The 18718-nt window shown below is 34.0% G+C and overlaps 1 protein-coding gene across 2 annotated transcripts in view; it reads right to left on the bottom strand.

Moving 5' to 3' along the window:
- Positions 1–7423: 7423 nt before the first annotated feature.
- RC3H1 (ring finger and CCCH-type domains 1) overlaps positions 7424–18718 on the bottom strand; it is a 141834-nt gene continuing 130539 nt past the window's right edge. The window contains exons 14-20 of one of the 2 annotated variants that reach the window (XM_037825312.1): positions 16181–16333; positions 14250–14463; positions 13638–13728; positions 13377–13509; positions 10962–11132; positions 9923–10038; positions 7424–9192 (exon numbers count right to left, since the gene is read on the bottom strand). In XM_037825312.1, coding sequence (XP_037681240.1) covers positions 9042–9192; positions 9923–10038; positions 10962–11132; positions 13377–13509; positions 13638–13728; positions 14250–14463; positions 16181–16333 — 1029 coding nt within the window. In that variant the 3' untranslated portion in view covers positions 7424–9041. The remainder of the gene's footprint in view (positions 9193–9922; positions 10039–10961; positions 11133–13376; positions 13510–13637; positions 13729–14249; positions 14464–16180; positions 16334–18718) is intronic. The other variant, XM_037825313.1, reaches the window with a different exon arrangement.

Raw genomic sequence — 18718 nt, 5'->3', positions numbered from 1 at the left:
TGTCAATTCTACCCAAAGCAACTTACACATTCAATGAAAGCACAATCAAAATGCCAACAAACTTTTTTGCAGAAATGGAAAAGCCAATTATCAAATTAATATGGATGAGTAAGGGCCCTTGAACAGCCAAAGTCACTTTGAATTAGAATGAAGTTGGAGGGCTCACATTCCAAATCTTAAAACTTATTAAAAACAACCGTAATAAAAACAGCACGATACTGGCATAAGGACATAGATCCATGGAAACAAATTTAGAGTTCAGAAATCAACACTCACAATTTTGGCCAACTGATTTTTGACAAGGTGACAAAGACCACTCAATGGGAAAAGGATAGTTTCTTCAACAAGTGGTGCTGAGAAAACTGGATTTCTATATACAAAAGAATGAAAGTAGACCCCTACCCCACAACATACACAAAAATCAACTCAAAATGGATCAAAGCCCTAAATATAATGGTCCAAACTCTAAAACTCCTAGAAGAAAACATAGGGAAGCATCTTCAGAACCCTGTGTTAGGCACAAGGGTTTAATATACAGAACATAAAAAGAAATCCTTCTACTCAACCAAAAGGACAAACAATCCAATTTAAAAAGATGAGTGAAATGACAATCTCCAAAGAAGATATACAAATGGCCAAAAAGCACATGAAAAGATGCTCAACATCATGAGCCATTAAGGAAATGCGAATCAAAACCACAATGAGATACCATTTCACATTCACCAGAATACCTTCTATTAAAACATGGAAACTTGTAAGTGTTGGAGAGGAAGTGGAGAAAAATAGGAACACTCATTCATTGCTGGTGGGAATGTAAAATGGTGCAGCCACTGTAGAAGACTCACAATTTCTCAGAAAATATGCAAGTACTATATAACCTGGCAATCCCACTTCTAGGTATATACCCACAAGAACTGAAACAGGGACTTGAACAGATATATGCACACCAATGTTCATAGTGGCATTATTCACAATTGCCAAAAGGTGGAAGGAACCCAAGTGTCCATCAACTTAGGAATGGCTAAACAAAATGTGATATAGACACACAATGGAATATTATTCGGTCATAAATAGGAATGAAATTCTGATACATGTGACAACATGGATGAACCTTGTGGACATCATGTTGAATGAAACAAAACATGCACAAAAGGGCAAATATTAAATAACCTCACTGAGCTGAAGTAATTAGAATAAGAAAACTCAGAGTCAGAATCTAGAATATAGGTTACCAGGGGATGGGGTGGGAGTAGGGAATAGGTGTGTTAAGGCTTACAATGTACAGTGTTTTTATTTGGGATGATGAAATTTTTGGTAATGGATGGTGGTGATGGTAGCACAACACTGTGAATGTAATTAATAGCACTGAAATATATTTGAATGTGGTTAAAAGGGAGAAATTTTAGATTGCATATTTGTTACTAGAATAAAAATAAAAAAAAAAAACCCATGTAACTGCATGATACAGTGAACTCGAAGTTAAATCATGGACTATAGTTAAGAATATATAAATATATATAAAATGTGTTTTCATGAATTGTAACAAATGTACCACATCAATTGCAAGGTGTTACTAATAGGGCGGTATACGGGAACCACGTATTTTATGCATCATTTTTCTGTAAACCCACAATTTCTCTTAAAAAAAAAAAAAGGCACAGACTCATTTACAAAAAAGACTACACATTTCACCTCATTAATTTATCATTTAATATAAATGCTGACAGAAAGCAGATAAAGACCTTAAAGACACTTTCATATATTTACAAACCAAAAGGTGAATCACCTCCTTCCATTTGTTAAAATAATCCTTTTATCTGCAACTCATAGGAGCCTTAAACACTAAGTAGGAGCAACATGAGGCTGAGTCAGTTTCCAAGGCAATGAAGAAAGGGAATAGCATCTTAACAAAATGTGGCATCTTTGATACAAACAACATGCACACAAATAACACAAAATTGAAAAAGATGGCCCTATTCCTCTCAAAATCTGTAGTAAGTGGAACATGTCCTTACTGAGACCCAGAGTTGCTGCTGCCCTGAACAAATTCCTAGTATTTTTTTTTTTTTTCACTTCACTTGTTTTGAAGGCTGCTTAAAAGTTGGAAATATTTTTTTTCAAGTATTTTAAAAAGAGAGGAAATGGTCTGTTTCAAACAGGTCTTTTTGTTTTTCCTATTCCAAAACAACTTTCAGGAGATTAAGTCTTCAAATAAGATGTCACAGTTTGCCAGATGCTACGAAATTATTCACAACTTGTGGAATTCCAAACCATTATTTTTTTGTCTTCACTTTTTTAAAAGTTGGAAACACTTGGAAAATGTAAAATTTTACAACATTCAGCAAGTTAAGTATCAGCTGTCAATATAAGGCTCAATATTTTTATTTCTAAACAGGTGAGTGGAGGAAGGCAAGAAAGAGAGCTGAGGCAAGAAAAATGAAAACAGGAATGCAAGAAGACTTTTTAAAAATGACATTTGTTAGCACTGATTTATAAGAACAGGAGATATAAATTCTCACTATCCAAAACTGTAAGTAATTTCATGAAGTCACTTATAACCTGACTCAAATCTCATGGGCTCCTTTATTAATCTAGATTATTTTTGTTTTGTTAAATATACCTCTGCAGGGCACAATCACATACAATCAATACGATTGGTAAATTACATAAGCTCTATCCCAAGCAAATACGCATCAATGTTAAGTTATTTAAAAAAAAAAATTAAAACAAAAACAAAATAAAATCCACCCAAAAAGGTGATAATGACTGCAGAATGTCTCGGGGAGACTGTTATGAGCCTAAAGACCAAATTCACTATAGTCAGGAAAGAGATAAGGGTAGCAAGGGGAAGAGAGCACATACACGAAGAGGAATCTCACAACTGGAAAATGTTTGAGTGAAAGGTTTTATTCTTTATTTTAATTTATGTTTCCCATTGCTCTGTTTCAAAAAGTTGTAGATTCATTATGAAGATAATGGACCAACAGAAAAAAAAAAATAACTCCCAAGTTCCTTTCATTCCCAGGAAGGAAGGATGATTTGGGGATATAAGTATGAAAATTTAGGCAAGGCAACAGTATACCGAGAAAAAGTAGCTTTCAGAACACTGTCTTAGTTGAATAGACTAATATGAAAACAAGCAAAGCCTAAAATGCCTTTATATATCAGAGGAATATTTTATATGGGGTGGTTCAGATGTTATGAGAATGGTAGCCAATCAGTGGGGAGAAATTATACTAATAAATGATGATTCAAAAAAATCAAGCAACCAATTATCTACCCAATAGTTTGTTTCCATCATTTTTTGACCTTTTTGTAAACCAGCTGGGGCAGGGGTAAGGGCTACATTGAGGCACCTGACAGTTTCCAGTTATAAGAGGACTCTGAGTGTATAACCTATAATGGATGCCAAAGACTTGTGAGCTCTGTTTGCCTAGAGTTTAAAAAGAAAAAATAAAAAACAAAGCCAAAAACAAACAAAAGCCAACCAGTAACAGTGAGACCTCAAAACAAGAAAATAAGTAACCTTATCTTGTAAAAACATATATTAGGATAATAAAATTCCACAGGATTTTATTTTTCTAAATACACATTTTTGGATACCATGTTGTTTTGAGGTTTAAGTACTTCCCCTTGGATTACTGTGCTTTATTTTCTTGTAAAAATAAAGGTTATTACTTTAGGGATATTTTGCTCAGGGATAAAGCTCAGGGGATAGTCAGTGTTTGGCTGAAAACCCAGAGGCTCTGAGAACAAGGGAATCCAGTGGTGAGGTAAGTCCTTTTATCACAAGAGAATTTCAAGGGGCTCTTTACCCACTTTGTTCAGTGCAGTATTGAAAATCCACCTATTGGGAACATATTTATTATTACAGTACTCCTGGTGGTGACAGTTTCCTATTCTTTATTACCATTAACAGCTATTATTACTGTCAATCAGAGTCTATTACTTGTGAAAACATTTTTAGCAATTACAGAAATGAAACTTTAACATCCAATTCTTAAGTCATTATTTACTACAATGAATAGTACCTTTTGAAAAAATAGCTTTTTCAAGTGGCTCAGAAAAGCTGAATTGAGAATTTTTTTTTTTTAATGTTATTGCAATCCACCTACAACCCCCAATATGTCACTACAACAGGAAAATTCCATAAAGCTGAGCTGAAGCACTAAATTTAAAACTCATAGCTGCCCAAGGTAGAAAGGTATGACTGTGAACCAGCAAAATGGGAACTCAGATAAAATCATGTCAGCAGTAAACGGTTTGCTTGTTCAATCCCTAAAGTTTAAAGTAAAATTTGCTTTAGTTCAGATCGGCCTGCTTTTATTTAAATAGGCAGATGTTTCAGAGGAAGAAGTCACCTTGCAATAATGGAACCATGTTTCACCAACTAAAAATTAACACATTTGGGCTCTTTTTTTAGGGTAAAAATCTAAGTAAACACTTCAGTTAATTTCCAGGCAGGTTAATTTCTCTTAAAAAGTAACTGGACTACTGCTTTTAATAAAATATAAACTATTAAGGATACATTCTATATATGAAACCCTTATTTGAAATGAGCAAAAAAGAAAGTGGAAAATATATGGTAAGACTTCCATCCATTACGGTCTAATATAAGCAATGACAACTGAATACTATTTAGTGAAAATAATCTATTTTTCTGTAAAACTGAATATAATCTGAACATGTACTGTCAGATGTTCAAGAATTCTTTTACCTAATCCCGTGACGTGATCAATAGCGATAGAAGATTGTCCTTCAGGCACAAGTAAAAAAAACAAAAACAGAATATGCTACCACAGTAAGATAATGTCAAAAAGGGGGGGGGGGGGGCAGAATGACAACTGCTTACACACAATATTGTAAAAGATGAGATTCACTGGTTTAGATGTATTTGCATTACTTTTACATTTTATAAGACCAGCTAACTTTAACAGTTAACTTTAATCTACTTGCACAGTATAATCAACTCACAAAGACTTTTAAAAGGTTTCACAATCAAAATGGCTACTACTTCCCCCAAAACCAAAACAGAGTAAAGCACAAGTCTTTGGCTCTCCTTTAAAGAAAACACAGGTTACCCTTCTTAACCAGACCTTTGTTTGCCTACCAGTAGGGCAAATACCACATTTGTGCATCACTGAGTAATAACACCATTAGAAAAGGCAACTTCACAGAAGTTATTGGCTAAGCGAATTCATTTGAATGCTCTGTTTTGAGGCAGCAAACTGTCACTGTTCCAGATTGGGGAGGGCAGTGGGTAAGTCCAGGGAAACTGGCAGGATGGAAAAGGGTCAGGGTTAAAAAAAAAAAAAAAAGACATTCACAGAAAAACTTAGGAGTTTAAACTTTGAGCTCCAACGCTGAAGACTGACAGGAAGTCTGATGGAGTTACATATTCAAAGTAGCAAATGAGAATCACATCAATTTTCTGTCTTTCAGGCAAAAGAATACATAAGTAGGAAAGAATAGGAAAGGGAAGGGAGATAAGATGGGAGAAGGGATCACCCACATTAATGCTGTACCAAATAATTTTCATACATTCTGAGTAGTTGAACATTTTAGCTCACATTAGGGATGGTGTCTTAGCATTTGAATATAACTGGAAACCTATGTTATAACTAACTTTTTATTTAATTAGAAAAGTAACAAGGAGTGAATTTTTGGTCACTTCAGCCCCTCTAAATCAGCCAAGAAAGGACTTGTGACAGTATCTATACATAAGGCAAAAAGAACTGCATATGAGACAGGACACTGAATCAAGAAGTGTTATTCCCAGTTCTTCTATGCTTTTCCAAAGATCCTTTGGAAAAAATAAAGTCAAAGTATTTTTATATTCCCTGCTATAATAAAATCCTGGTTTTCTTATCTAAATAAGAGTGAACACAATGCTTGTTACTCCTACCTTAACCCTCTCAGAATCGTTCCTGCTCATCTAAGATATTAGAGTCTTCCCAATGAGTTCAGTGAAAAGCAAAGGTGTCTTCAGAAGAAATTAATATTTTAATAAGTAGAAAGCATATAAACTGTATTTCCTATCTGATTGGTTTAATCTCTTAACTCTCTCTAAAGGAACAAGTCAAATAAGAAAGCCAGAAAAATCAATGCCTTTCATAGATTTTGATGCCAAAAAAAAAAAAAAAAAAAGGCAGTTAAAGAGGCAAGCAGTTATGCTCAAATAGGCCATTTACCCCTACAGTCTCATCATATCACAAAATATATCACAGAGAAAAGGAAAAGGGGAAAAAAAAGACAACAACAAAAAATCCCTCATCAGACTTCAGGGTTTTTATTTAATTCCTAAACCTTGAACACTAGAGAAAAAGCTATAGGAATTCCCACGAGGTAAGGCAGAATGACCAATTTAAATAAGTTACAGGCATAATGGAACAGTACACCATTATTCTGCCTTTCTGCCCAAATAGACTGCCTCTGGAGTATGAGGCCTTGGGAAAGGGAGTGGGAAGGAGAGTGTACAGCTAGAACTCAGGATATAGTTTAAGAGATTATTTTTTTCCCTAAATTAAAATGCCTAAAAATGGCTTTCCAGAATAGGAATATTTACAAATTAATTCCTGCTCCTGCCTAGCTCACAAAATCAAAATGGTGAAAGCAAGAAAGTATATTTGAATGAAATAAGAACAACAGTGGCTGAGCTATTTATGGGTTTCAACAGATACCCAGAATGGAACTTTACTTGTATTCTGAACTTTGACAAAATCAATACCCCAAATTCAATTTTTTTGAGTTCCAAATTGATCTGATTATAAAACTTAGAAATTATCTGACATGTCCAAATGAGAAATAAGATCTGCCCAAATCTGCCTACAGAAGGTTAGAGGCCAAAAATGTTGACTTTCATAGTTATGCAAAGAAATGAAAAATCTTGGGACTCTATCAGACATGTAAAAGTTTCTCTCCTTCTCCCAATAAAATTTAGAGTAAATGTATAAGGTTTTAATTAAAAAACAAAAAACAACAACAAAAAAGGCAAGTATGAAAAAGAAAAAAAAAAGAGGAAAATGTAGACATAAACTGAAAAAAAATGCCTCATCTTCATTCAGTGCTTCTACCTCCCAATCATTTTATCGCAACAGCTGCGCTCATGCGAAAAATCCTTAAAACATACCCAATATATATACAGATATAGCTATGTATATATGTATATATATAATATATATATAAATTTTTATTTAAATAAAAAAGAAAGCTCGAATCCCAAGCCAATATGTGTATATCAAATCCTTGACCAGCCAGGTCTGTAGGGCATAATCAAATTCAATGTGAAATAGTATATAAACACGGTGCCTTGACTGGGCAAATTAAATAATCGCTACTCAAAAGAGTGTTCTGTTTGGACTCTCCTACTGGTAGGCAATGGCAGGACTGTATTACCCTCCCTCCCACCCCCTAATTTGTTTCAGTTAACAGTATGATGGACACAGAGTTTAGACTGAGGTTGTTATGACCTCAGCAGGAGTTAAGGGTTAAGAAAAAAAGAAGTAAGATATAAACTCTTGCTTTTACCCAACCAAAGCAATGCAGTTAACTTATTACATAACCAGTGCTTTCTGATTTAGTAGTATATAATCCAGAAAGGGAAATAAAAATCAGGCAAACGGAGTGAATGGGGGAAGGCTGCCTACATTAAAAAATCCCCACTAAACATGTTTTATAGTTAGTTCAGTATAGACGAGGGGCATCAGAATATGTGCAGCAGAACTAAATAATAATTTAAAAAAATTCTTTCTTACTCTTTTCAATATTTTCACCAAGAAACTTTTCAATATTGTAAAGCCAAGTCTATGAAAACTGCCTTCTAGGTATTTGCTACCTACTTGTGCTAATGATTCTGAGCAGCAACAACTGCTCAATTCAGAAATTATCCTCAAGACAGACTCAGGCAGTTTGCATTTGCCAAAATCTCTTTGAAAGCCAGGGCTCCAATATACAGAGATTTTATTTTACACTTTCGGATTTCGAGAGTAAAATAAAAACATCCACTAGAATAATAAAGCTCTGATCATTTTAAGTTCAAATCAAGTATTGCACTTTGAAAACACGGTTGATGTCCTGGTTTTTGATAATTCTATGATTCTGGGAAAAGCTCAATCTGAAAATCACAGCCTCAAATTTCCAACCATGAACTCCATGCAGGGCAACACACCAGCCATGTCTTTTCAGTGTGAATAAACTAGAACTCATTCTCAATTTCCATTTAAATCTAATCATGCAATTCAAACACTGAATCAACTTTTTGATTGCATTAACAGAATGAAAAGTATCAGTGGTAATGGAAACAGGGACCTCAAAATGAATTGTCTAGTAATCACCTGTCTGTGAAGTTAAAACAAGAAATGCTCCTAAACAAAAAAACAACTTTTAGTGTCATAAGAAAACACACTATTCATGAAGCAATGACCCAGAAAGGAAAAAAGAAATTATAGTTTCTAAATAATAACTCTTGGAAAAGTCGGTTTGCTGCACATTTTCTAATAACTCAGTCTATTTCTGTTTTTATTGTTTCTCAAGCACCACAGAATTCTTAGAAAGGTTGGTGATTTTTGTCTGTTTTAGTTTATGGGGTGTTGAGAGTCGGAAAGGATTAGGAGTGAAGAATTATACACTGGGTATGTAATAATACCAAAATACAAGAAAAACCTACTTCATTAAGATCATACAATTAATCAAACAGAGTGTATATATAATATCTTCTTTTTTAAAGCCCTGGATCCAAGGCGTCCAAAGTTATTAAAATAAAGTTCATTCACAGAACAAAAACAAATTTAATCTGAATTGCTTGCAGATACTGCTAATTTTCTTTTTCTTTTTCTTTTTTTTTAAATTAAAAAATGCATTAATGTGAACTATGTGCAGGGTTTGTTTTTAGTAGTGGTGTTTGTGCACATTGCCTCCGGTGCTTTTCCTAAATTTCTCTGACCACTCTTAGAGAAAGGATTTAGAAGTTATCTGCTCTCCTATCCCTATGTCCCACAAACTGATCAGGAGCAGGAGAAGATAAAAGTAGGACTCTTCATACTTTAGTGAGCAGAACTGGGTGTAACTCCTGATCTCTGGGAGTCATTGTTATCCCCTCCTCCCTCAGGATCCTCTGATAGGTTCAGAGAGCTGGTCTTGTTTGATAGGAGGCTGATGTTCTCTTGTGTCAAGGCTGATCCATTTGGTACATCACTGTTAACAGTTAAAAAAGAAAAATGATTATTTAGTAGAATTAAATCAACAAGTCCCATCTTTTAGTACTACCTAAAAATATATGGATAGGTTCCAAACTTTAATTTATAGCTCCATCCCCATAATCTATTTAGCACAGCAGCTGGAAAACTACAGCTAGCCAGCTGTCTATTTTTATAAATAAAAAGTCTCAAAATACCCTAAGAAAGAATTAAAGATGTGCCAAGACTTAACTACAGTATTGTTTACTGGACAATATAGGATAGACCAAATTAAAAAATGGTTGAGAGTGGGAGGAGGTTAAATTTGTAAAAACTAGCAAGGGGTCAAACCCCACACTTGAATTTTTTGTAATATATTGAAAATAAGGGAAAGGGGGGTACTTTCATTTCTGTTTTTCATTTGAGCATTGTTTTTTACACTGAGCTTATATTATTTTGTAATTAAAAAGAATAAGGCTATATTTTAAATAAGTAAATAAAACAAGGGGAAGAAGGAACTGGAACCAGAAAATGTCATTTATTAGATATTAATAAATAATTAAACTTTGGACCTGTTCTGAATAAGAGTTCTATAATTCCTAGATTTATGTAAAAATACTCTTTTCTTGATGTATATAGAATGATATTTTAGAAATCATATTTATGAGGGCACTTCTGACATAACTAATATAATTTTTTTTCTCTTTTATGTGTAGTAAGATAAGGCTAAGAAATGTCCCTTTCCTTACCTGAATGTCAATGTAAGTTCCTCAGCTGGAACCTTATTTTGTGTTTCAGGTTGTCCATTTTCTGCTTGCTTACTGGTATTCAATTTGCTTTTTGTGTCCAGAGAACACTGGTTCTCCTTTGAAAAGAGAAGGAAATTCAGTAATCTTCTATTTAATAGAAGAGAGACCAACTTAAGGGAATACAAGCAAACTGATAATCCAGAAATCACATTTAGTTTTGCAAAAATGACCAAAGAAACTGGAAGACAGAAAGAGAGATGTACAAACATAACAGAGTACAACCTACTTACCACCCAAGCTGGACAAAAAGGAGAACACCTCAAGCTAACATGGAAAAATCTCACAGAAAAACAAATGACTTAGAAAAACCAAACCAAACTATAATATCTATATTTATTGAAAACACTTGAATATCTAAATTTATTTGCTTTGAAGAAGCATGATATCTATGCAACAAAAAAGTCAAACACCATGCAATCTGGGGGAATGGTTTAATCACCTAAGACAAAAAATTTACTAAAATTAATAATAATGTACTTTGAAGTAAACCTTAAGCATATCTGTGGATACAATTCCACAGAAAATAATGCATAGATTGTATTCGACTCATAACCAAAAAAAAAAAAAAAAAAAAAAAAAGTCAATATCTTAAGGGCTATGAAAACTAGAATGTTATTTGGTAAAACATCTTTATATAACATAATCTTATAGCAAAATAGCAAGCACCATCACCTCTGCTTCCCAAACTGATTAATCAATAAGCTTAAAAGAGATTTATTTAAGAATTTCCAATAACTACCTTGTTTTCCTGAAGTTTTTCTTAATGCCGAATCCTAAGACAAAGACTACACCCAAACTAAATAGGAATGAGGAGAGGAATGATAAAATAGGGAGGCAACCTATCTTCATGAGGCTTATCTTAAGTATAAGATATTCACCAGGTGCCTTTGAGTAAAGATTCTAGGGAAAGAGCCACGAGTTCTGTGACACGCAGAAGCTTTTTTTTTCTGTCCCTCACTTTTCTCACCATAATACTCACCATACTCAGTTCCCGGGTTCTCTTCCCGATTTCCCTTTCCACCTGGTGCAGTTCCAAGCTCAACTGCTCACTTGAGATCATTCCCGGCCATTTTGGAGGTGGTGGTGGGGGCTGTGGCTGGACTGCCAGGGTGTTCGCCTCCCTCTGCAACACCAGCCTGTTACTAACAGCCTATGTGCATAAAGCCAAGCACATATACGACTCAACACACTTCACACCACGCACAGAATGACCAGGCCATAGCCTTAAGAAGCTCATCACTCAGATATTTCCAATGAAAATGATGCAACTATAAGGCACAGTCTCTTCCTTTGAGCACCATTTGAATTTAAAAATAGGGGTCTTAAATTTAGTGAATAGTAACTTAATCTTAGGTTGCTCTTTTTTTCATTCTTATTTGAAAAAGAATCAACTATATATGTGAATCTTCCCCCTCCTCTTTTTTTTGGTTTTCTCTGAAATAAATCCTGTAATCTATTTTAATGAAACCTCAGCAATTACAAGGACTTTTAACCACAGTAAGTTAAATATGTGGCAAACTTCCAAATTACACTGATAATCTTGTGGGACAGAAAATGGGTCTAGAAATTTTAACTAAGACAAAAGACCATGAATTAGCAGGATAAAGGATAATGCCTTTTAGGGTTAAAGCTCTGAATCTTTAAAAAAAGCTAATGAACTAAAAGATGGACATAATCAAACAAAGCATTCTTTTTTACAACAGAAATCAGCAAAAAGTTCTGGACCAATGTAAAAAAGCCATGGTAAAAGCTGACAAAATATGAATATGATGCAGATTTTTATTTCCAAACCATATTGCTTATATAAGGGCTCAAGCTAGACATGTGCTCCAAAAAACAATCTCCTACTGTTTTTCCTAATAAAATCTAAGATAAAGTTATCAAGTTTCTCCCCCAAATGATTCCTTATATATGGTAAGAAGGTTTTGGTAGGATTAATGCTCTAACAGTACCTACTTTCCCTCCAAAAAGGAACAATGTATTTATCACTAGAGTGTCTTTAATTTTCCATATTCAAAGACTATGTTCCCATGTAAAGGATGATCTAAATAAAACCTAGTCTTCCTTACATGGCATTAATGAATTTTAAAAATCCTTTGCTTTCTAATCTTCTGTTTTTCTAAGTGAGACATAGCATGGTGAAAAGAATTCTAGATTTGGAGTATGAAGACTTGGGTTCATGTTTTAAACTCTATGACACTCACCCTTGACTTATAAAATGGGAATAATACCACCTGCCTATCCCATCAATCAGGGACATTGTGGGGCCAAATAAGATATGCTATAAAATTTATAAACTTATGTAAAGGGCTATATAAATGGAAGATGTTATTATTACACAGGAAGTACGTTGTTTTTTTAAAGTCAAAGTTCTAAGCTTCTACTTTTCAAAGATTTATAAATGTGGAAGATAAAAGGAAATTACAGAAAAACAAAACCCCCCCCAAAAAAAAAAACCACTCAAGATTCTTAAGCTAAAAGCATCTGCTGTTAAAAACTGTATACCTTACAGTAAGATCATGTTGGAAGCAATAGAGTTATTTTAGGTTTTTTTTTTCTCTTATTCCTTTGTTTTCTTAGGGGTTGTTAATTTTCTTGGGGTATGGTAGGAACATGTTGGAAGCAATGTAGTTATTTCAGATTATTTGTTTTTCTTACTCCTCTGTTTGGACATGGTTTATTAATTTTCTTGGGGTATGGTAGGAACATATTGGAAGCAAAGTAGTTATTTTAGGTTATTTGTTTTCCTTAATCCATTGCTTTGTTTGAAATGTTGTGGGGTTTTTTTGGTTGTTGTTTGCCTGTTTGTTTTTAATTTTTTGATAAACAAAGTTAAAAAATTGAAAAAAAATCAGTAGAAAAATGGGAGTAAAAACTAAATGACAAATAGGGTGGGATGGGGGGATGGTTTGGGTATTCTCTTTTCACTTTTATTTTTTATTCTTATTCTGATTCTTTCTGATGTAAGGAAAATGTTCAGAAATAGATTGTGGTGATGAACGCATAACTATATGATCATACTGTGAACAGTTGATTGTATACCATGGATGACTGTATGGTTTGTGAATATATTTCAATAAAACTGAAATATATTTCAATAAAACTGAATTAAAAAAAAACAAAACAAAAAACTGTATACCTTAAAAAACTTAAATGTGCCATTAGGGAATATAAATTCCTACTGGGAAATTTTAGATCATCTGTTTTCTATTTTTAGGTAATAGAAATACTAAGTTTCCTAATGTCCTAGAACTGAACTCAATATTTGAGTTATTTGAAAAATGGTTACCTATAAACTTATAAAGAAACAGACTTTAAAATTTTGTATTCATGGTGCCTTAAAGTTTTTCCTTTTAAAATCTTTACTGGAATGAGAAAAAGTTATCTATGGTACCTCTAGTCCACGTAGCTGGGTCTGTTGGTTAATCTGATGGTTCAATTGCTGCAATTCTAGTCGTAGCTGTTCCCTCTCAGCAGATGGAAGGGGTTTTCCATGACTGGTCACTTCTGACATGGCTATTCTCTCCCTTTGGTGGGAAAGAAAGCATGAAATAAATTTCTAAGTTTTATTTGGTTGAAATATGACTAACCAGGAAACAAAATAAGAAAAAACGAATAATTTTAAAGTTTGTAAAATAAAAAGAATGACTCATACCTTTCACTGAAGTGTCCCTGAGAAGGTAAGTTTTGATGAGGTGAATACGGAGAAACTCCCCAGCCACCATGGGTTCCATATGGACTATAATCTATAAGAGAATGATTCACCATGGCATGATGTGATTTATAGATTTGATTCTACTTTTAAGATACCCATATTCTAAAAGGCATAGGCACAACTGTCTAGAAAGATGTCTAGAAAGATCAAAATGGTAATAGGGTGTTAATATTTTCCCCCTACTGAAACTTTAGTCTTTATATTTTTTCTTCTATTTAAATGTTTTTATAATGAGAATGCATTATGTAATAAAAACAATGAGGCTATTACAATAAAATGAAACATAGGCAATCTTCACATATTTTTTTTAACATTTTATTATTGAGATATATTCCACCCAAATTATACTATCTATATACATATACACATATTTAAGTTTACTTTGTACTGTTAAAATTTCCTGGTTATAATTATCTCTCTTACAAGGATGATTTTATGGAAGAGTTTGAGAAACACTGTCTTGGCCTTGGAAGATTATCAAAAGCACTGACAGGAAATGGAGGGAGTAGGGAGACGACGGGAATTAAGAACATGAATCCTTTAGATTCTTACCTGAAACGTTAATAGATTTTGTAGCAGCTCCCTGAGGTGCCATAGCCTGCATTGGGCCAGCACCCTGATATATTGTTTTAGAAGTTCGAGAGATGGCACCAAACCGAGACACTGTTGGTCGGTCTCCAAATGGGATGAGGTCATCATCACTGGTTTCTGCTGCTCTTCTCTGAAGATCTAATCGCTGGTCTCTCATTCCTTTACTGTCTACATTCTGATAAAAAAGTAAGATGAAGAAGTCATCCTACACATAGATCTCTAACATAATTTCCTCTAGCTCTCTAAAAGACCTCTCCCTACCCTAAAAATATACATTTTACAACATGATCTAGTATATACACACATAGAAATATATATAATATACATAAAACTTTATAATATTTAGCCTTACTATATGCAGTGTACTCTTGTATTTCTATTTTGTTATTTGAATTCATTAAGTTACAGTTGGCCATAACCCACTAAATTTCATAACTCACTAGTTTAAAAAACACTGTTTAAGGGCTTTGCTACTCAAAGTGTTGTCCAACAAATGGCAGCATCAGCATCATCTGGGAACTTACTAGAAATCACAACCTTAGGCACTTCAATCTTACCAAATTAGAATCTGCATTTTCACAAGATCCCCGAGAAGTTCACAAGCAAACATTGTGATGTTTTTTTACTGAATGAAGAAAATGAGTTTTATTTTCCTAATACTTATTTTAATATGATAACCCTTTCTGAAAGCAAAGTATAAAGCAATAGTCCCTGTCTAACTCCACCTCCTCATTTCATTCCTGATCTTTAGAGGCTGCTTACTACCGCCTAAAAACAATGCTTCCCTAATTCTAACATTGCTTTTTCCTCCTCCTATCTCCCTTTCTCCTTTTTTCTTGGCTGGAATTCAAACATATTTTTGCTATAGATATCACATCACTCATATATAGTGTTGTTAGCATCCAAGACTTTTGCATTACTAAGGATTGGGTTTTTCTTGGCCAACTAGACAAGTATGTATCTTTGGATGAAAATCTATATAATAACCTAAAGAACTGTTGTTAAGATTTAATAAGGGCAAACTATTATATAAGAATAATAGTCAAGGCATACCTTTCAACTGAGCAATACTACTTCAAAGCATAGCTTTCACGCATGTGTACAAGGAGACACAAACAAGAATGTTTACTGCAGCACTGTACATAATAATGAAAAACTGGAAATGGCCTAAATGTGCATCAATATGGGAATGGATAAATCAATTGTGGTAAAGTGATACAACGGTATCTTATAATTTAGTTAAAATAAATGACCTTGAGCTATAGGCATAACTATGGATACATCTCAAAAACAATGCTTAGTGAAAAAGCAAGTTGAAGTATATAATTTATATAAGGTCTATAAACATGCAAAACAACATTGTTTAGGAATCGTATAAAACACTAAATTCAGGCTAGAGGTAACTTCCCTCCCTCCATGGAATTAGGGAGGGAGAGATGAGATTAGGGAAGCTAAGCAGCTTCAATTCTGATTCTATGATTCTACTACTGTTCACTAGATTCATCTTTGTTGTATAAACTTCAGAATTGTAAAAAAAAAAGTTACAACATTTGGTGAAGGAATACATTTTCAATAGTTATGCAAGATATAATTTATCAGTATTCATAAAAAAAGCTGTTGGGAAATTGCTGGCTGCACAGAAATGTAACAAATGCTCTTCTCTGCCTAAATATAAGTATTATAAGACTTTTATCTATACCTGAAACAAACAAAATACCATATAGCTTAAATATAATTCAATTGCAGTATACAGAACATGGTCTGAAATGCTAAGCCAAGCTCAATTATTTGTGCCTTAAACTATAACGGGAGGGTGGGAGTGGGGGTAAGGGAGGGAGAGATCTGTTTGATTTATCTTGATTTCATTATTATGGCATAACTATTACACATACCATCATTTCCACACTCCCTGCTGCCACAACATCTTTGGGTTTTGCATCTTTGGTTCCAATGTAGGAGCCGATGGTATCACAAGACCAAGGAGAGTACTGGCTATAATCATTTCCTTTGTATTTCCCAGCTACCTTCAAGTCTTCATCCAAAAACTACAGGTTAAAAAAACAACAACAACAGAGGAAATGGGTTTATAAGTAATAAGACAGAGAAAGCAGGGGATTTCTTAGGACATCATGCTGAAGCAACATATTGATGGCAATTTGGTTTCAAGTGTTACACAACAGAATTTTGTCGACTACGCAAAATATAAAATAAGTGAAAAATGATATTTAGCTTTTACGTTTGGTTAGCAGAAGGTCAAAAAGAAGTATCTCAATATCTTTCAAGGAATCAAGCTAGGAGTTTTGAGGAGGTTTACTCATCTTCTTTATTAGATAAAGTCAACACTTGAGTAAATATGGACCAGGCCATAGTTTTGCTAGATCCTCCTCAATGTTTCTCTCAATAACATCCCAGGTAAATAAGAACATTAAAATAATTTATAATGTAATTTAAAAGTTCTATAGTGCATGATGATGTGATAACTTTTTATGGACATCTCTTTAGCAGTAATAATTCTTATCTATTTAATTTTCTTTTCTTTCAGAATGAGTTCTACAATTATCCAGTAATAGAATAGCTCTTGTAAAGATAATTTGTATTTATTAAAACCTCAACACTTACACTTGTACAATGTTTTACAGTTTTCAAAGTACTTTCATGTGTTATCTTACATATTTCTCAAGCTCATGATAGACAACATAGCTGATTTGACCAGGATTATATGAGTATTGAGCAGTGCTAAAACTAGAATCTTAATGTTACTTTTACTTTATCACAAAATATACATGCTGATACACTGATACCCCTAGGGGCTACTGACATTACATCTAAAGTGCCTTCCCTATACTAAGATCTTTTCTTTTCTGAGTCATCATTCTTGGCTTCTGCATTGACAAAGGTTTTGCTGTTCATCACCAATATCACTTATTTTCAACTACAGTCTGTTTCTATTATTCATAACCTCTTTCCTTTTCTATGTCCTATTACTATGTGAAAAAACTCCATCTCTTTTTGTTATTCCTCCTCAACTTACAAACTTCATGTAGAGCGGCTAGCCTTTTAAAAACATGACTTACTCACAAGAATGCTCCTTTTTTCTCTCCATAAAGCATTATGCAACTGTTTAAAAGAATGAGATAAATGACACAGAAAGACATCCAGGATAATTGGTTTAAGTTTAAAAAAAAAAAAAAAAAACACACAAAAATCAATAAAACTAAACCAAACCAAACCAAAGCAAGATGTATTACTAAATGATCTTATTAAAAATATGTTAATTCACGCATAGAAAAAAAGTTGAAATATAAATTGAAAGAGGTTATATAGGAAATGGGATTTTAGAGAACTTTCCCTATATTATTTATTTCTATAATGTCTGAATTTAGTACAGCTATACATAATTGCTTATAATCAGAACTAAGGTTTAAAAATATTGCTTTGACTACCATAATTACATAGAACTTTTAATAGGAAGTAAGACCTGGTAGGTTTGCATAGGTTATATGAAATAGTGACACATCCCAAAGCAATTTGGACAGAGAATAAAAATATATATGTAGGGCCTCCTGAGGAGCTGGGGGAAAATGCAGAGGTATTGGGCTTCCTCACCTGGATTGTTGCTGATGTTCTCACAAACACTGAGGACTGGCGGTTTGATGTGCCGAGCCCTCTACCATGGGACTTGCCCTTATGAAGCTCATCACTGCAAAGGAGAGGCTAAACCTGCTTATAGTTGTGCCTAAGAGTCTCCACCTGAGTACCTCTTTGTTGCCCAGATGTGGCCCTCTCTCTCTAAGTAAGCCAACTCCGCTGGTGATCTCACTGCCCTCCCCCCTACTTGGGATATGACTCCCAGGGGTGTAAATCTCCCTGGCAACGCAGGATATGAATCCAGGGGATGAATCTGGACCCGGCATCGTGGGATGGAGAACAACTTCTTGACCAAAAGGGGGATGCAAAATGAAATAAAATAAAGTTTCAGTGGCTGCGAGATTCCAAATGGAGTTGAGAGATCACTCTCGTGGGCATTCTTATACACTATATAGATAACCCTTTTTAGGTTTTAATGCATTGGAACAGCTAGAAGTAAATACTTGAAACTATCAAACTGCAACCCAGTAGCCTTGACTCTTGAAGATGATTGTATAGCAATGTAGCTTACAAGAGGTGACAGTGTAATTGTAAAAGCCTTATGGATCACACTCCCTTTATTCAGTGTATGGATGGATGAGTAGAAAAATGCGGACAACAAAACTAAATGAAAAATGGGGTGGGGGGAGTGTTTCGGGTGTTCTTTACTTTTATTTTTTATTCTTATTTTCACTTTTTCTGGTACAAGAAAAATGTTCAAAAAATAGATTGGGGTGATGAATGCACAACTATATGATAGTACTGTGAGCAACTGATTGTACACTTTGGATGACTGTATGGTA

The sequence above is a fragment of the Choloepus didactylus genome, chromosome 2, assembly GCF_015220235.1.
Source record: "Choloepus didactylus isolate mChoDid1 chromosome 2, mChoDid1.pri, whole genome shotgun sequence".
In the NCBI taxonomy this organism is placed as follows: domain Eukaryota; kingdom Metazoa; phylum Chordata; class Mammalia; order Pilosa; family Megalonychidae; genus Choloepus; species Choloepus didactylus.
Note: the sequence above shows the minus strand (reverse complement) of the source record. Positions and strands in the feature narration are given on the sequence as shown.